The 16,858-nt window shown below is 40.6% G+C and overlaps 1 protein-coding gene across 3 annotated transcripts in view; it reads left to right on the forward strand.

The window, feature by feature from the left end:
• LOC137108352 (receptor-type tyrosine-protein phosphatase zeta-like) overlaps window positions 1-16,858 on the forward strand; it is a 73,717-nt gene that overhangs the window by 25,471 nt on the left and 31,388 nt on the right. For all 3 annotated transcript variants that reach the window (XM_067492779.1, XM_067492780.1, XM_067492781.1), the window contains exons 2-7: window positions 5,320-5,382; window positions 7,813-7,992; window positions 11,458-11,609; window positions 12,219-12,314; window positions 14,614-14,680; window positions 14,768-14,925. In XM_067492779.1, coding sequence (XP_067348880.1) covers window positions 5,320-5,382; window positions 7,813-7,992; window positions 11,458-11,609; window positions 12,219-12,314; window positions 14,614-14,680; window positions 14,768-14,925 — 716 coding nt within the window. The remainder of the gene's footprint in view (window positions 1-5,319; window positions 5,383-7,812; window positions 7,993-11,457; window positions 11,610-12,218; window positions 12,315-14,613; window positions 14,681-14,767; window positions 14,926-16,858) is intronic.

Raw genomic sequence — 16,858 nt, forward strand, 5'->3', positions numbered from 1 at the left:
GTGGCTGCCAGTAAAATGACATGACAAACTAATGACGTGGCCCCTTTTTTCACCTGACTTACACCCTATTGAGAACTTTTGGGCCCTTCTTAAGCAGGAAATTTAACTGTACACCTCTCTGAACAGTGTCTGGGAGGCTGTGGTTGCGGCTGCACAAAACGTTGCTTCTGACCAGATCAAGAAATTGACTCACTCCGTAAATGGAAGGCTTGTGACTGTTACTGAAAAGAAGGGTGATGGGTCACTGAGGATTTCTTTTTGAAATTTCAGAAATTTTGAGTTGGTTTATTATTTTCACTTTAACGGGTGAAAATGAACAAGTGAGATGGGAAAATCTTTGTTTTTCATTTAGTTGCCTAATAATGGTAATAATTGTGCACACGGTTTATTTCTTTTGTAAATATTGTGCAAGGTTCAAAAAGTCTTAAAAGAAAGAAATGTGAAATTAACGAGTCTGTTGTCTTATAAATGACTATTTTAAGTAAAAGGACACTAACGTCCACATTACTCCACTTATTCTACATGTTTAACGTTTAAAGTTAAGATGTGGGCTCAGACGTCATCACAGCTTTTATTTTGGAGCTGTCACTTTTCCTCTATTTGTAAGACTCTCTCCGTGTTGAAGCCTTAGCTCTTTTCAGGTGTGGACCACTGTTGGCTTCATGTATCTGTTAAAGATGTCCCACACTAAGCCACAGTCCTTTTTAGTGTTGACTTAAATATCTTTTAGTGGCATTTTCCAGGTGCAATGAGGCTCAATCCAACGGACGTCTTTTAAAGTTTCATCATTTTTTGTACACAGTTCCCTGTGTTTTGTTACCTTCCTTTCCTTGCATTGCTCTTAACACTAAAGGGATTTGATTTGATGAACTTGTTGGCTTCAGATACACATTCGAATATATTTTTCCACAAATAAAAGGATTGTCGGTCCAGTCAGTTCGTGATCTGCAAGTCACAGCAACTCTTCTCCCGTTTGACACAACGTGTCTCACTGACATTCTGAGATTAGCTTCCTGCTACTGGATTTAGAGCTGTGGTCAGTTCGGTGTGTAGTAGCTCTGCACCCTGTTGGGATTTCTGTCGATCTCCTTATTGTGTTTTTTTTGGGTCTTTTTATGGTCATTTGTGCATCTGTGTTTTTGCAGCTGTGCGTGGTTTCTTCATCTCTAGCATCTCTGTGATTTCGTTGCTTCTCTTTGTGCTCGTGTGGTGTCTCCTTATTTTCAGCAGCTCCACTCAAACTGGACCACCCCCAGCACGCCAAGGACAAAGACAGGCTTGGACAATAATCCTGTGCTAAACACTGACGGAGTAAGAGCGAACAAGCGAGATGATCACAGTGCAGGACGCACAACATGATAGAAAACTTAGACAGTGGGAAACGGTTTTGTTTACAGCACATTTAAAAAAAAAAAAACCTCAAATATATCACTCAACTGTAACTCTGGATAACGTCGGGAACATCTCATTTCTCTTCACATATACTGCTCCTGCGGACAAAGTTTAGGAGAATTTCCATTCTGAGTCGACACAGAAACCTCTTCACTTCAGTGCTGAGGAAATAAAAGCTGGTGCTTCTTACTTTTCGCCTCTGATCTTTAAAACTAGAGCTGACGACCCTGCTGCGTTCTGAGTGTTGCAGGCTGAGTGAAAGCAGCAGCCTCCAGTTCAAGGCCACTGCAGAGACCCATCAAGAAAAGAAAAGTGTCAGTTTGTCCTTCCAGCCTGAGGAAACGAGCTGCTGCTGCATGTGAGGGATCACATTCATTCTGCAGCTCTGGATTGTGATTCTGTTTCTACATTTGGGCCTTAGTTAGATTTCTTTATTTATGGTTATTCTGAGGAAACAATCTGCAGAATGTGGTTCCTGAACATGAAAGCTCCTTCACCAATTAGAAGCTGCAAGTTAAAGAAGGTTAAAGAAGAACTTGCACCTCAATGACTCACTTCTGATTGCATCAGACTAAATTGATGGAGCCAATGCTCATTCGGTGCTAATACACATGTAAATAGGTTTATTAAGGTTTTTTTTTTTCCCACATGTGGGCCGTTCTGTCTTACATTTATAGTTTGATAAATAAATAAAGCTGCTGTCTCTGCAGCCCTGAAGGTTCTTTTTATTATTCTTCCCCACAGAGAGTTGTAAGGTCTAATCAGGTGGAGGTAGCAGATCTTAAGATGTTGAGGTTCTGTTTGGGAGGGACGAGGATGGACAGGATCAGGAATGAGGACATCAGAGGGACAGCTCATGTTAGATGTTTGGAGATAAAGTCAGAGAGGCCAGATTGAGGTGGTTTGGACATGTTCAGAGGAGAAACTGTGAATATATCGGTAGAAGGATGCTGAGGTTGGAGCTGCCAGGCAGGAGGTCTAGAGGAAGAGCGAAGAGGAGATTTATGGATGTAGTGAGAGAGGACATGAAGTTAGTTGGTGTGAGAGAAGAGGATGCAGAGGACAGAGTTAGATGGAGGAACATGATTTGCTGTGGCGACACCTGAAAGGGAACAGGTGAAAGGAAAAGAAGGAGCCGCATAACTAATAATAAAAAGTTGTAATCACGACAGCAACCGCACTTGAGTGATAAAAATCTTATCAACGTGAACAGTCGCTCGCTTTCTAATCCTCCTGACGAATTGGGACAGAAGGACATAGTCCGGAAAATGTCGCTTTTCACTCGGACATTTGCATTCATTCATACATTTTCATGTATATGTCTGAAAAGGGCTTTAGAGGCACAAAATCTGATGCAGCTTCATTGCTCCTAAAGGAGTCAGATTACTGGAAAACTCGTGCTCTACATGTGAACTTATATCAGCTGTATCAGCGCCTCCACGCTGAGGATGTGAGCTGAAGTTGCTGTTCTGCAGGCCGACATCTTCCCTATGCAGACAGTCAAACATGTAATCCTGGATTAGGCCGCTATCATCCAGATAAACCCTGCACAGCAGGACGCTCCATCTCCTAATTTACTGAACAGGCCACAACCAGGTCGGCCATGGAGGCTTCAAACACTCTCGACAGTGAGCTTTTCTCGGTGGGAAGTTTTTATCACTGACTGAATGGTTGGTTCATGATTGATATGTCACGAACAGGATTCAGAATCGTCATTACAGGTCAGGGTTTACCAATTTAGTGAGGTCAGGGTCGCAGCCAGTGATCTAGTTCTTATTAAAGTTCCACTGTTCAACATTTCTTTGTTGTATGATACATTTAACCATCCATCTCTGATGATATATAAAAACAAAATTCTCTTAAAAATATATTATATTAATATTTCTTCTTCTACCTCTATTTCTACTTCTTCTACTTCTACTCCTTTTTTTTCAAAGGTATTATTGTTTTTGCTTCTCTTCTTCTTTGGCCGTTTTTCAATACAGGGTACGCGAAGTCTGGACTTCTGAACCTGAGAACTTGGACTTGGCAAGTTTAAACTTAGAGTCCAGACTCTAGGCTGTATGTAGGCCTGTATATTAAAAACAATGCAATTTACTGTACAGTAAATTTGAGTTTTCATTTATATTACCTTTTTTCTGCATCTATTTCTGTAATGATTTGTGTGAATCAAAGATTGAGGAATAAAACCATGGAAAACCGTTAACAAGGATTATTGAGGTTGTTGGAATTATTGATAATCATTTTTAAAAAATTTATCTGATTTGTAAATTAATATTTTGAAATAGACAAGTTTAAACTAAAAAGGTGACGATGCAAAACACTTTATTGTGATTTGAATAAACTAAAAGCCTGAAGACATTAAATTTGATCATCTAACTTGTTATTATTGCTTTGAGATGGTGAATTTCCTAAACTTTTTCTTTCGCTGTACAGAATTGCGATCACCATCCTTCCAAACGACTGCTGTTACAGATGTTATTCAAAGCACTTTTATACTTGTTATTGTTCTTGAAGGGAACCTAAACCGGTTTGACCTGCAGTGTGATTGGCTGATCACTCACCCTGTACCGGAGAAATCAATCCCTTCTCAGCTTTGAAGTGTGTTCGAATGCCTAAAGAAAACTTGAGCCATTTGTTGAAGGACTGAACCTGAAGCTTTTCAAGACCAAACCTCTGGCTGTTTCTTCTGCAGTAAAATATAAATGCAGGTTTATCCGATTCCATCAGTATTGCTTATACATGAACACACACCTCATCAGTTCGTTCCTGTTCATGTCATGTGTCTTTTTGTGCCCTCTGGAGCTATGTTATGTTAATGAGGTGTTGTTCTCTAATGACTCCACTTCATTAATATGACAGATGCCCAGACAGCTCGTTTGGGTTGATGATGTCACCTCCTGACAGGATCTCATTATGCACATGAGTGAGAACTAGAGTGGATTGGAGGAAAGTAGTGAGCCAGTACAATGTGTATAAGGCAGGAAGGTGATTATTGTAGGTGTGTTTGGGCTAATTAATCGAGTGGTGTTGAACCAAGAGGCTAAAAATGTTCAAAGTACATGTACAAGTTGATTTTGTGGTTTTCCTCAGGTCACCAAACACGGTCTCCTCAGAATGTCTTCATATCCTGTTAAACTAAACTACAAACAGCTGAATGCTGCAAATGCATCAATTAATCACAGTGTTTACGTGCAGGCACACAAGCCTTACAGTGTTCTCAGTCCAGAGTGCGGATTTCTTAAGTGTCCGGCAACTAAGAAAGCTGGTAATCAGGTACATTTCTCCTCGGGAACACAGATTTCTTTATAGTGAATATTCAGGTTTACAAGAGCACATGTGTAGCATGCAGATCATTCCTTTCATTCAGGAGACAGGAGAGGGCTCCAATACCTGGAAGCTATCCACATTTTTGGGGTATTAATATGCAGGAGACTCCTGAGAAGTGCTGGCTGAAAGTGTGTCCAATGAGGCCAAATGATAACCGACACGTTTAGTAGCTGTAGGTGACTCACTGATGCTCTGCAGCTCTGTGGTGGTGTTTCTGTGGCAGCGCTCCACTGTGTTTGGGTGTGTTCGGCAGCTGTTCAGTGTGATGTGAGCGGTGACTTTGTCCAACAAAACCCAACCAGTTATAAACAGTCAAACCAAAAAAAAAAAAAAAAACCTTAATGTTAAAACCACAAATCAATCTGTCAGCTCAGGAGTTTAAAAGGCCATTTGTCTCACTGCAGTGAGTCTATAAAGGTTCTCGCAACCTTACAGAACCAAAAACTGGGGCATTTTGTGGAGCCATAAATGGCTAAACTTGATTTTTAAATGGGAAGAATGACTGGGAATAGAGGAAACCTTTTGAATGTGGAGATTTCCGAAATTAAACAGAATATACTGTGTTTAAATGACCGGCTTCCTTTGTGTCTCCCACAGCTGACAGCTATGCATACAGGAATCAGCGCAAGTTCTCAGAAGACATCGACTGGTCGTATGCAGGTGAGTGATTTCCAACCATCCATCTGCAGGTTTGGAGGTTTTGTGTTGTGTTGACTGACATCATTAAATGTCCAGTGGCTCAAGGTTGTGTTTGCTTTATTCGGCTCAGTAAATAGGTCAGTGATTGAATTGACTTCCACATAATAATGCAGGTGGTTTTTGGGGGAATCTTTTAAAATTACTCCTGCTGTTAACAGATTAAAAAGAATGTTGTGGTCTACAGTAAAGGTCGGCCGCTGCAACTGCAGTACACTGAGCTTCTCCTGATGTGAACCGTTGAAAGCACACATTCCAGCAGATTGTTGCGTTGCACATATTTGGCCATGTCCATCATGTTCTGGTGCTAAACAAGACGCTACTAGAAATAATAATAAAAAAAAAAAAAAGCTTATGTTGGCTAATGTTGGCAAACCAGACGACCCCTGAGTCACTAAGGGCTGCACAGTGTTTCGGGAAAATACAATAATAATGATTTTTGATGAACATTTATCTTATTTAAAGAATGTAACCATGATGATGAAATGTTGTTGAGTCAGACTGTACTGTGTCGCTTCTGCAGTGTTAAATGTGAAAATGGAATGGAGGAAAATGATGCTGTTGCTCTCTACAGAATCACATAGATGCAATTATACCCACTTTTGTCTCATTAAAGAATTGGAATGTGCACATAAACACACACACACACTCATACACAGTTAATTTCACCACCTTTTTTCTAATCGGTCTCCATGTGGCTCCTTGGGACATAATTCGGTCCAGAAACACTGACATTCCTTCTCTTCAAAATAACAATTCATGTTCAAGGTGTATGAGTTGTTTCTCTGAGCATCACTTTGCAAGAGATTTAGTTCCAAAAATATTTAAATAAATGTGTTAACACTGACTTTTTTTGATGTGAACTTTGTACATTTAAGCTTCTTTTATCTGTGTTTATCACATTGAAACATTGCAAACATTGCACTCACTTTTAATCCAACAGTAGATGTTCTAGCACGAAATTATCTGACTGTATTTAATCTTATTTACACTTTAGTCAGTGTTAAACCTCATAAACTGTAGTTTCATGGAGGTGATACAGAATATTGTATAGCGTATTATGTCATGTTGCCATAATGTGGAAACTTTATAGCTACTCAAGGGGAAAGCGTGAGGATAAATATTTAAGATTCAAGAGGTGAATTCACATTTATGAAGGTCTTTAAAAGCCAACTAAAGAGCATTAGACTGAACATTAAATTAAATGGACAAATCTCATAAAACTCACTTTTATTGCCTTTTAAATTTTACTTAAAGCATTGTTGCTTTCATTTATAGTATTTCAGAAATGGCATCGGCCAACATTTACCAGATGTGAAACGTCAGTGGTGTCTAAGCACTTTTTGAAGTGTCCATCCATTTCATGGATTCCACCTTTTCCCACAGACCCTGTTGGCTTGATGCTACGATGGTTATAAGTCTGACTAATGCATTTAGTACCAGAAAACATAGATTCCAGTGGAAAAGTCCTTGTTGTTCACTTTTTGGAAATGGCAAATGATGAAATTCGATTGAAATGTTTCAGCTGTCTGCTAATGCCGGGTGTCTAAGGAAGGTTTAGTTTCATTTAAAAACTAGCCTAATCATTTTGTAGTGGACAGAATTTTTCTCTCTTATTTACCTTTTTACTAATTTTCACATGCAGCTGCTGTTCGCCAGTGACCTTTACAGGGAGGAAACTGTGAGCAGCCTACAGTCATTGCAGCAGCACATATGAGCAGATCACTGTGGTTTTTTTTTTTTTACTGCACATCACATGCTGTTCAGATTAGTTGTCCAATAAAAGCAAAATTAAAACCTGAGGCTGTAGATCAGCTTGACATGAATATGAGCTGCTGCGTTAAATCTGTGTGGTTCATTTTAAGGTGCAGCTGATACACATGAATGAACAAATTCCTCCATAAAGGATAATTTGTATTTCTGCCCGTGACACTTATCATGTTGCATTCAGGTCATCTGTCATATCAGGCAGGTCTTTGTGTTGGAGAGCAAATAGGAAACCTGATGCTGAACCTTTCAGGAGGCTGCAGTCTTTGCTTAAGTGAACCTCGGCTATAAACACTGAAAAGTCTTGAACTTTAACCTCAGGAGAGCTGTCAGAAAGAAAAACGAGAGCTGATATTAGTGTTAAAGCCAGAGTGCAGCACAACAGCTGGAGGTTATTACTGTAGCTCATTATTAAGTGAGTTAACACACCTGAGAGTGTTCATTGTACAACTGGGGTCAGAAGGCCACATTGCATCACTTTGTCCAATTAATGAAGGTCCAGCCTCTGTGAAATACTCATTACACCGGTTTAATACACACTCAGTGGCCACTTTTTATTAGTCAGGCCTTCACAGTCTGTTGTCAGACATCGTCTCATTGCTTCCTTTTCCTCCTCCTGCCTTCCAGGAACTCTAAACCAAAACAACTGGGTCAAGAAGTTTCCATCCTGCAGCAATGCCAAGCAGTCTCCCATCAATATCGAAGAGAACCTGGCCCAGGTGAAGCTGGAGTACCAGAAACTGAGGTTTGACGGCTGGGAGAGTCTGACGACGGACAGGACGACCATCAAGAACGACGGCAAGACTGGTGAGAAAAGTCAAGACCTAAACAGGTTTTACGTTCAAGCCAAGAGGTGCAACTTCTGAGACTGTACTTTTCCCAGCGGTCTCCCCATTACTTTGTCACCCTCTGCCTGTCCCCTCACTTTCTTAGCCAATGTCCAGGTCCAGATTAACGAAAAGAGAACTTCTGGCACATCCTCACCTGTTTTCGAGGTGCATGGACGTGTAGAAGCAAACTGAAAAGATCAGCTGCAACTTGCTCTTAATAACGATAAAGTTGTCGACCATCTGCGAGTGTCGCTGGCAGTTTGATCTTCTCAGGTCCAGATTCGCCAGGTTTCATCAGCTTTAGCAATTTGGTGCAATGAAAGTGCAATTCCTTGGGATTTCTTCATTTTAACGTTGTGGCTGGTCTGAATGTCTCCAGTGTTTAGTCCTTTTTGTCCCACTGTCAGTACAGACAGTCCGAACACACAGTGGACTCAACCACGGACTGGCCCCAGACTTTAGGGCTCGACAGAAGAGGCCAGTCCATGGTTGAGTCGACTGCGTGTTCAGACTGTCCTTTTTTTAAAGGCTGTGACAAATGTAGTTATATTAACACTAGTGATGGGCGAATGAAGCCTTGAGGTTTTCTTTCTTTTTGTAGCAAAAATAATTCGAAGCTTCGGGGCTTCACTGTGAGGAGAAACGGTGACATCTGGTGGAAAACTGTTTGAAGCACTCTTTTCGTATAGCAGATCAAAGATCAACGGCTCGTCCCTTCAGGGGTCACCACAGCAGAACGTGTTCCGCACGTTGATTTGGCATTTTTTATGAGTTTTTATGCCGGATGCCCTTCCTGCCGCAACCCGCCCATTTTTATGCTTGGGACCGGCACCAAGGTGGCCCTGGTGGCTTGGCGACAAAAATATAAAGTCATGTGTTCATCGCTGGATTTGATCCTTGACTTAACAAGTGAGAGAGAGAAACCATAATTCCTGAATGCAACCTGCAGAGCTATACTAGTACGACCTACTGTCAGATTTTGTATGAATGTGGTTTTCAGGCTGCGTTTCATTAATGCATATTACACCAATTCAAAAAAAAAAAAAAAAGGTGGGACGATGTGTAAAGGTGAATGAAAACAGAATGCAATGATCTGCAAATCTCATCAACAATCAGGGGAGTGGAGAAGCTTTAATGCTTTTTCTGATGACTGGCTGTGGAGTTGATGGACAGGTCATCAGCGAAGTACACTCCACCGTACTGTGAATAAAATATGGGCTGATGACATTTGCAAATCATTGCATTCCGTTTTTTTTTTTTTTTTTACATTTTTCACATCGTACCAACTGTTTTGGAATTGGCGTTGTACGTACATACATATCAATTATGTTTTTTTATGATCTGATAGAAACTCACTGAGGCACCATGTAGCATAGTAGCTGTAAACCAATGAAACGCTCCGAAGCTTTGGACGTCATCAGTCACAGTTGTCACTTGACACAAGCTTCAGAGCTCCGGTATTGTTCGCCCATCTCAACTTAACACACAATATGAGTCAAAGGACATATTACTGTAGAGGGCTGGAGTTTTTTTTGTCAGATCTGAATGGGATTTCCGATGAGGTTTTTCTAACCTGCTGGAATGCAGTAAGAAGCCAAGTTCTGGATTTACTTTCACTATATACCAGCACCTGCAGCAGCTTTTAGAAGCCTGACCAATCAGTGCATTGCTGATTGTTGCCGATCTGTAGTGAGTTTCAGCTCAGCGCCTCAAGGCCTCAGACCACCCACTGCGTTCTACCAGTTCGGCGGCAAACAGCGTGAGGTGGGTGCGACCAAAAAAGCGAGCTATAGAGGAACTATTAGACATGAACCTAGAGGCTGAACTCAGCAGCTTTTTCTGCTTCTCGAAAAAGGTGCAACAAATAAGGAAAAGAGTGCGAATTTAAGGATAAAATGAAGCAAGAAATGTTTCTTTGACATTTTTGAGCAGCAGCAGCATCTTTTCAACAGTGTTGTAAAATTTCTTCAATGCCAGTCAAAACATAGCCATCTGTTGTCATCCTTAGTCGCTCCCTCCTCCATCCTTTTGCACCGGCGTCCTTTGTTCCTAACGAGATTTTTCCCGGATACAGATTTTTCTCTGGGGCCCTTTTCTCAAACAGTGGTGTCCTATTGTAAAGGATACAGTTACCAGTTTGTCATATGACAGGACTGAGAGCCTTTTTTATATTTCCTCTCTCTAAGTGGTGTGAAATACAGTGTGCATTCAAGGTAACTGTTAAGTGAAATTGTAGACCAGAGGGATCCCGCCTTTCAAAAACCTCCAAACAGACGAGTCCAGCACTTCTTAGCAACGGCCCTCTCAGCAAAATAAGAAGCACTCTGTTGTTGGTGTTGTTTGGCCGCCAATTGCACTAAAGGCTTTTATTATTAGAGATGTTTGGTGCACAATCCGAGCACAGTCCAGGCCAACAGTACTTAAACCTGTTTTTTTTTCTATCCGCAGACAAATAAGCCCCGAGTAGATTCGAGGCACAGACTGCCATCCATATTCTTTTGATAAAGTTCAGGCGTATACTTGTCCGCACACAGAAGGTTTCAGTTTGGGACAAAGAGGTGATGGATGGAGCACATGGAGGAGTTTGTACCTTTTGATATGTTGCAAACAAACTTTTCAACACGAGTGAATCAGCGACAAGTTGGGTCAATATTTGCGCTGCCTCTAAGGGAAATTGGATTTCAGACGCGGCTAAAAGAGAACGTAGCAGACGAAAGACACCACAGAAACCACAGACAACCAACGAGGACATGAATAAGGCTCATCACATCAAAGTGTAATAAAAGAAGAAAGCAAACCGAGCTCCCAAAGTGTGCAGCAGATCGATGACTTTGTAAAGACTGAATCTCATCATTGCATTCACATGGAAAATGTGCTTTATCTGCACCAAACAATAGTAACACGGTCCTTTTTTATTTAGACGTTGGGGGTCTGAGGTGTACAGTATTTTTACAGGAGATGAAAGGGCTGTGTAATGCTCCACCTTTATTAGGCCATCAAAGAAGGTTTCGATCCTCAGGGGTGGACCTTTTGTTGGGTCAAACAAATACCAACCTGAAGAAGACCCCAGACCCCCCCACGCCCCCCCCCCCCCCCCCCCCCCCCCCCCCCGCTGATTCTATCATTGTTTGATGGCCCAGTAAAGGTGTCAGTGGATTATTTATGTGGCTTACGAGCTTTCATCTTTTGATCTTCTGCCCATTGTAATCCATCATTTTTAGTGATTGTTTTTAAAGTCTTCAAACCTTTGCCGACAGAAAGGCCTGATCTGGGTGGTGAAGTTAAAGTTTGCAGATGATGATTAAAAATAAATTTCACAAATTTTAAAATAGTGCTTTTGTTGTACACACATTAATGCATTTGTTTCGTGTGTGTGTGTGTGTGTGTGTATATATGATAAATGCAGTGCTGTGACATGTTTGTGCACGGTTTCTGTTTTCAGTGGCTGTGAATGTGGATGGAGAGTTCTATGTCAGCGGAGGTGGTCTCAGGTCAACGTTCAAGGTCGGACGCATCACCTTCCACTGGGGCCGCTGCAATGCGTCTTCAGATGGCTCCGAACACAGTTTAGATGGTGCCAAATACCCACTAGAGGTTAGACATCTTAAAATCCCAAGAAGTATTCAGATCATTCACTTACTCGTACTACACTGTGAATACAGTAGATTACATGTTTCCTAAGGATAAACCGTTATTATTATTTTTACGTCTTCTCAAAGCTGAAAAGTAAAGATTTATCTCACGGAATCTTTTGGTTTTCTGTTGTGTTCTTATCTCATAAGTTCAGGGTTGACCCTCCCCAGTGCTGGGGATGGGTGATGGCCTGTTAGAGGGCTTGCCCAGGGACACTTTGAAGTGGGGTCGGGAAGAGCGGGGCGCAAACCTCCGACCCTATGGTTGGTGGGCGGCCACTCTACCAACTGAGCCACCGCTTCCCCCCAAAATGTGTCACTGAATGAATATTCGAAATTGTGAGAAATGGCCGTTACAATAACCCAGATCCAAAGTGAAATCTTCCTAATGTTAGTTCTGTCCAATTACTTGTCCAAAACCTCGAAACCACAAAAAAAACTTACTTTGGAAAAAAAAATATGCTGCTCCTTAGTTCAGTAACAGTAAGTGTGAATAAATGCTTAAAACAACAGGAACCTAGTGACTTCGAGCTCTTTATGTCATTTAACACATTTCTGTTTTCTGCCACAGATGCAGATCTACTGTTATGAGGCACATCGATTCGACTCTTTAGATGAAACCATCAAGGCTGGAGGCAGAATCACAGGCCTCGCCGTGCTATTTGAGGTGTGTGTGTGTGTTTTAATGTACGCTTTACATGCTTATGTGTCCTGATAACACTGACATCGGTTTACAGGTTTGTCTGTTTATCGTCCTCCAAAACGGTGCAGTTGTAATTAAAATGCGAATAACAGATTCCCTGGGATAAAATTTTAGGTAAATGAAAACGAGGATATTAATATATTAGTGTTCTGGACATCAGTGCATTCTGGACACTTCACCTTTAGACGTGAATTTATTTAAAAAATACTTTGAGATTACAATTCAAATATCTATGTTTCCTCCCTCTTTTTCCTCTTCTAAACATCGAATATGAAACTACCCCAATTATTTACGAGAACTGTGAGTCAGCTGTAGACGACGCAAACATCGGCGGTGGGGACGAATCTGTGACAGAAACATCAAGGGTTGGGAGAAGCACAAGTCCACACCGTCGTCTTTCAAGGATTCTTTTGATCACAATAAACGTATTGATAAATATGTAAAATTAAGACCTAAATTGTGAACGATTATACTATGATAAATTACACTTCATGGAAAATATACTCCAGTTTGTTCAGGCTTGTAGGACCCTCCCCCAGTGACGAGGCAACAGACCCTGCTTGTATGTGTACGTGCAACACAGTAGATGGAATTTACCGTGTCCGGTTTACAGTGCTTCTACGTCACAGCCAGATAAACTGAAGCAATTTATTTATTTTTATTTGTTATTTATTTTATTTTAGATTTTGGTCTTTTTGGCTTTTCCCATGAGTTCAGGGTCATCACAGCAGATTCTAACACAGCTAAACCGTTTGTCTTTGTTATGAGCTAATTTCAAATGTTTTAGCAGTTTATCTGAGAATTAATTTGACTGGACCATTAAACATCTGCCTTCCAAATAGTGAGTTCCTCTCCAATCACGTACTAAGACATTTTAAATTACTTGGGTAAGTTCATATTGATAAAGGTTCTTAATGAAAAATGTAGGATCCTATAATATCCTGTCTGTGGTGAGATGACACTTTTCGAGCCAAACCTACGTCATGCAAGAGGACAAGACAACAAATGAAGTAAAAGACAAATAAAGATTTTAGGATTTGTTTGTGAGATTGATGATCATTTTACAAGTTGTTTCATTCGAAAAGCTTGTCTTCTAAACTTTCTAAAAGTTGGCAGGCTTAAAGGACAAAATGTGACTTTATTGATGATGATTTGTCCATCACTTGTGTGTGTGTGTGTGTGTGTGTGTGTGTGGTAATATGTCAGTGAGTGAAGCGTCTTTGAACAGTTTAATTCATGTTCTTGGCTTGGGATCACTGTTAAGCTCTTGTTCAGAGCATTACTCATACTTTCTGCCTTTTCCTGCACTTTGCTTTGTGCAGTCGTGTTGCCTCTGGCCACATTAGCGTGTTCGAACCGACAAAGGCCAAGTTGGAACCAAACTCAGAAAAAACGAGTGAAGCGAAGCTGCGGGCTCTGTGTGTGTGATTTCGGGCTGCAGGTTAGGTGGAAAACAGAGTAGGAAAACTACCAACTGAGACAGAAAAAGCTGATAACATTTCTTCTTGACTTCTGCCAGCAGCCGCCTTGGCAGATACAGTTGAGTGGAAAAGTTTGCTTCCCCTTAAGTTGTAATGGCAAAAAGAATAAAACAAAGTTGTTGTTGTTTTTAACTTTTAATGCACAAAGTACAAATGTTCCTTCAGCATCAGAACTTTTTTGCTAAAAAAGAAAGCAAAATGAATTCATATTAAAATGATTTGATATAATGTATGTTATGGGGGGGGGGGGGGGGGGGGGTCTGGTGTTATGTAACCTGGGGTTGAATTTTCCATTGTGCGATGAGTAGTGTAACTTTTCCTGCTGCTGTCAAAAACAATACAAAGTTATACCATTGTTCCACTTTTGTTTAACTGAACCCCGACAAAAATCATATCATCAAATCATCATTTTACGGCCGAAATTACAGTGTTATTTGGGCGACTTTAGTGTCCGGGATGTATTATTGCACCTGTGTAGCCTGGTTTTTACTCCCAGTTCCTCACTGTCCCGTTTAGACCCAACATCAAGGAATCCACATCATCCCACAGCTTCTACTACAAGTCAAATAAACCATTAGAAATGCAGCTTCCACTTACTGAGATTCCACCAATGCAGTTTACCTGAAATTCAGGGAGTACTTTTAAAAAAGATGTAAAAGGTTCCAATAATAGTTTCCTGACACATTCCAGATTTAATTATATGAAAACGTTGTTTTATTTGTGTAAAACTTTAACCTGTTCATGTTGAATTTGAACATCTTGTTTAATTTTGTATGTCACAGATGAGTGCAGAAGACAATGTGAACTACGCTTCCATCATAGATGGCATCAACAGCGTGAGCAGATATGGTACGTCACAGTCTCCTCGGTTTGTCTTTTTATTTTTTTTTTCTTGCCACTATCTCTGTAAGTCAAGTTTTCTTGTCTTCTTTCCAGGAAAGAGTTCAGAACTTTTGCCCTTCGCCTTGAGAGGTCTCCTGCCAAACTCCACAGACAAATATTTCATCTACAATGGCTCTCTGACCACACCACCCTGCAGCGAGACCGTCGAATGGATCGTATTCAAGAACACTGTGGCCGTCTCTGCGGAGCAGGTAAGGAACGTGGTGCCGGTATTTTCAACTCCGTCGCCCTCAGAAGCAAAAACTGTCACAGAAATGTAAAATATTTGAACACTAGCATATAGATACTTAAATATTTTTCATCATCAATTGTATCTCACCAAACTGAGCTCTAAATTCTAAACAAAAGGCAAGAAAAACACTACATTTGGTCGTGTGAACTTTGTTGTTGTGCTGAAAATGAGGCCATAATATGTGTTGTGATCAACACACATTATGTGCACATATTATATTACGATAATTTCTTCATGATGCTGTTGAAATAATATACATGTGAAATCCTTAAGTATATGGTTTGGCGGCACAGAGACCTTATTTCGAGATCCGGATCACGTAATTACAGGAAACAGCTCTTGTAATTGGTTAATAGTTCAGTGACAGTTTTCAATACTTTCAAAACTCTATAGTTTTGGGTTGATAGATAGAAGTTTGGTGAACTTTCCAAAATGTCAACAAATAAGCTATAAACTGTAAACAATTTGTGGCCGACAGCAAAACGGCACTTCCTGTTTCCTGTAGAAGTTGGAAGTTCTTTACCCTTTAAAGTGACATGTTCTAAAATTCTACTTTGAAAATGCAACCTGCAAATTGATATTGAAGATCATCTCCAGTAATTTCTTAAATTGCCAAAATAAAATGGATAATCTAACTTCATTCTTAACTCTACAGAACCACGATAGTTCTGTAACTTGTAATTATGAAATCTGTATCTCGTGATTAGAAGTTAAAGTTTCAGTTTCTTTTCTTGGGTAATTGGAATGTGCCATCATCATATGGAGCTCTATAATAGTCCAAAACTAGAGATGCTCTGATAATATTTTATGGCCCCAATCTGAGTCTGTTAACATTATGTGGCAATACGGAGTCCAATCCTATTCCTAATAACACAACCTCCCGGTAAACCTCAAGTTCCCCATGAAGGCAGCATCAGATTTCATTCCCAATTATTGACCTAAATGAGAGACCCTCAGTTCTGCTAAGCATCCAAAACCAAACAACTGAGAACTCCTGGAAGCTCAGGAAGGCGAAGCAGATACACATACACAAATGTGTGAATCCCTAATATCAGCCGGGCTTATAGGTGGGCAGGTACTGTGTGTTTCATTATTAACCATAGAAACAGGTTGGCTGTCGAGTGCAGAAATTTCAGTCAGCTGCATTTTGTTCGGTCACCTCTTTCTTATCACATTGGTCATGTTGAAAGTAGCTTTGACCTGTGAAATGGTAGCGTTGCAGATGTTGAATCATCAGTTTTATTTAATCTAAGAGACAAACATTTTACATACATTTACATTTAGTCATTTAGCAGATGATTTTATCCAAAGAGACTTACAAGTGAGGTACAAGTCAGCAAAAATCCAAGTCGAGGAGAAAACGTCAACGCCAAGTGGTAGGAGAAGTTTTTCCGTTTCAGGAGAAGCAAGTGCAAGAGATCAGAAAGGAACTGAGGGTTTTGGTTTGATTTGCGGAAGAGTTCTGTTTTCAGCAGTTTTTTGAATATTGGGAATACAAACTTTGTCCACGATGGAAACCAAAGAACTGCAGCTTTGCAGCACTGGACACATTAGAGCAAATGTAAACTAAGATTGGCATTTGATTGGATTCATTTTCTGCTGGTTCATCTACTACATGTTTAGTACACACACATTAAAAAGCATAGATTACCTGCACAAGACCAACTAAAAACTGTCAACAATCTGAAGGAAGCAGAGTAGTGGAGTAGTGTAGATGCAGGGCTACAGATCCCGCCTGCCCACCTGACATCAGCCTTGGCTTCTGTTCAAGAAAGAAAGAGACACATTACAGAAATGTCGGTAGACCAGCTTTGGGAAAGGAGGAATTCTCATACTAGCGTTCGGGGAATCACACACTTTATGGGTGAGGCAGGCAGCAGCTTATTGTGTGA

This window comes from Channa argus, chromosome 23, assembly GCF_033026475.1.
Source record: "Channa argus isolate prfri chromosome 23, Channa argus male v1.0, whole genome shotgun sequence".
Lineage (NCBI taxonomy): Eukaryota > Metazoa > Chordata > Actinopteri > Anabantiformes > Channidae > Channa > Channa argus.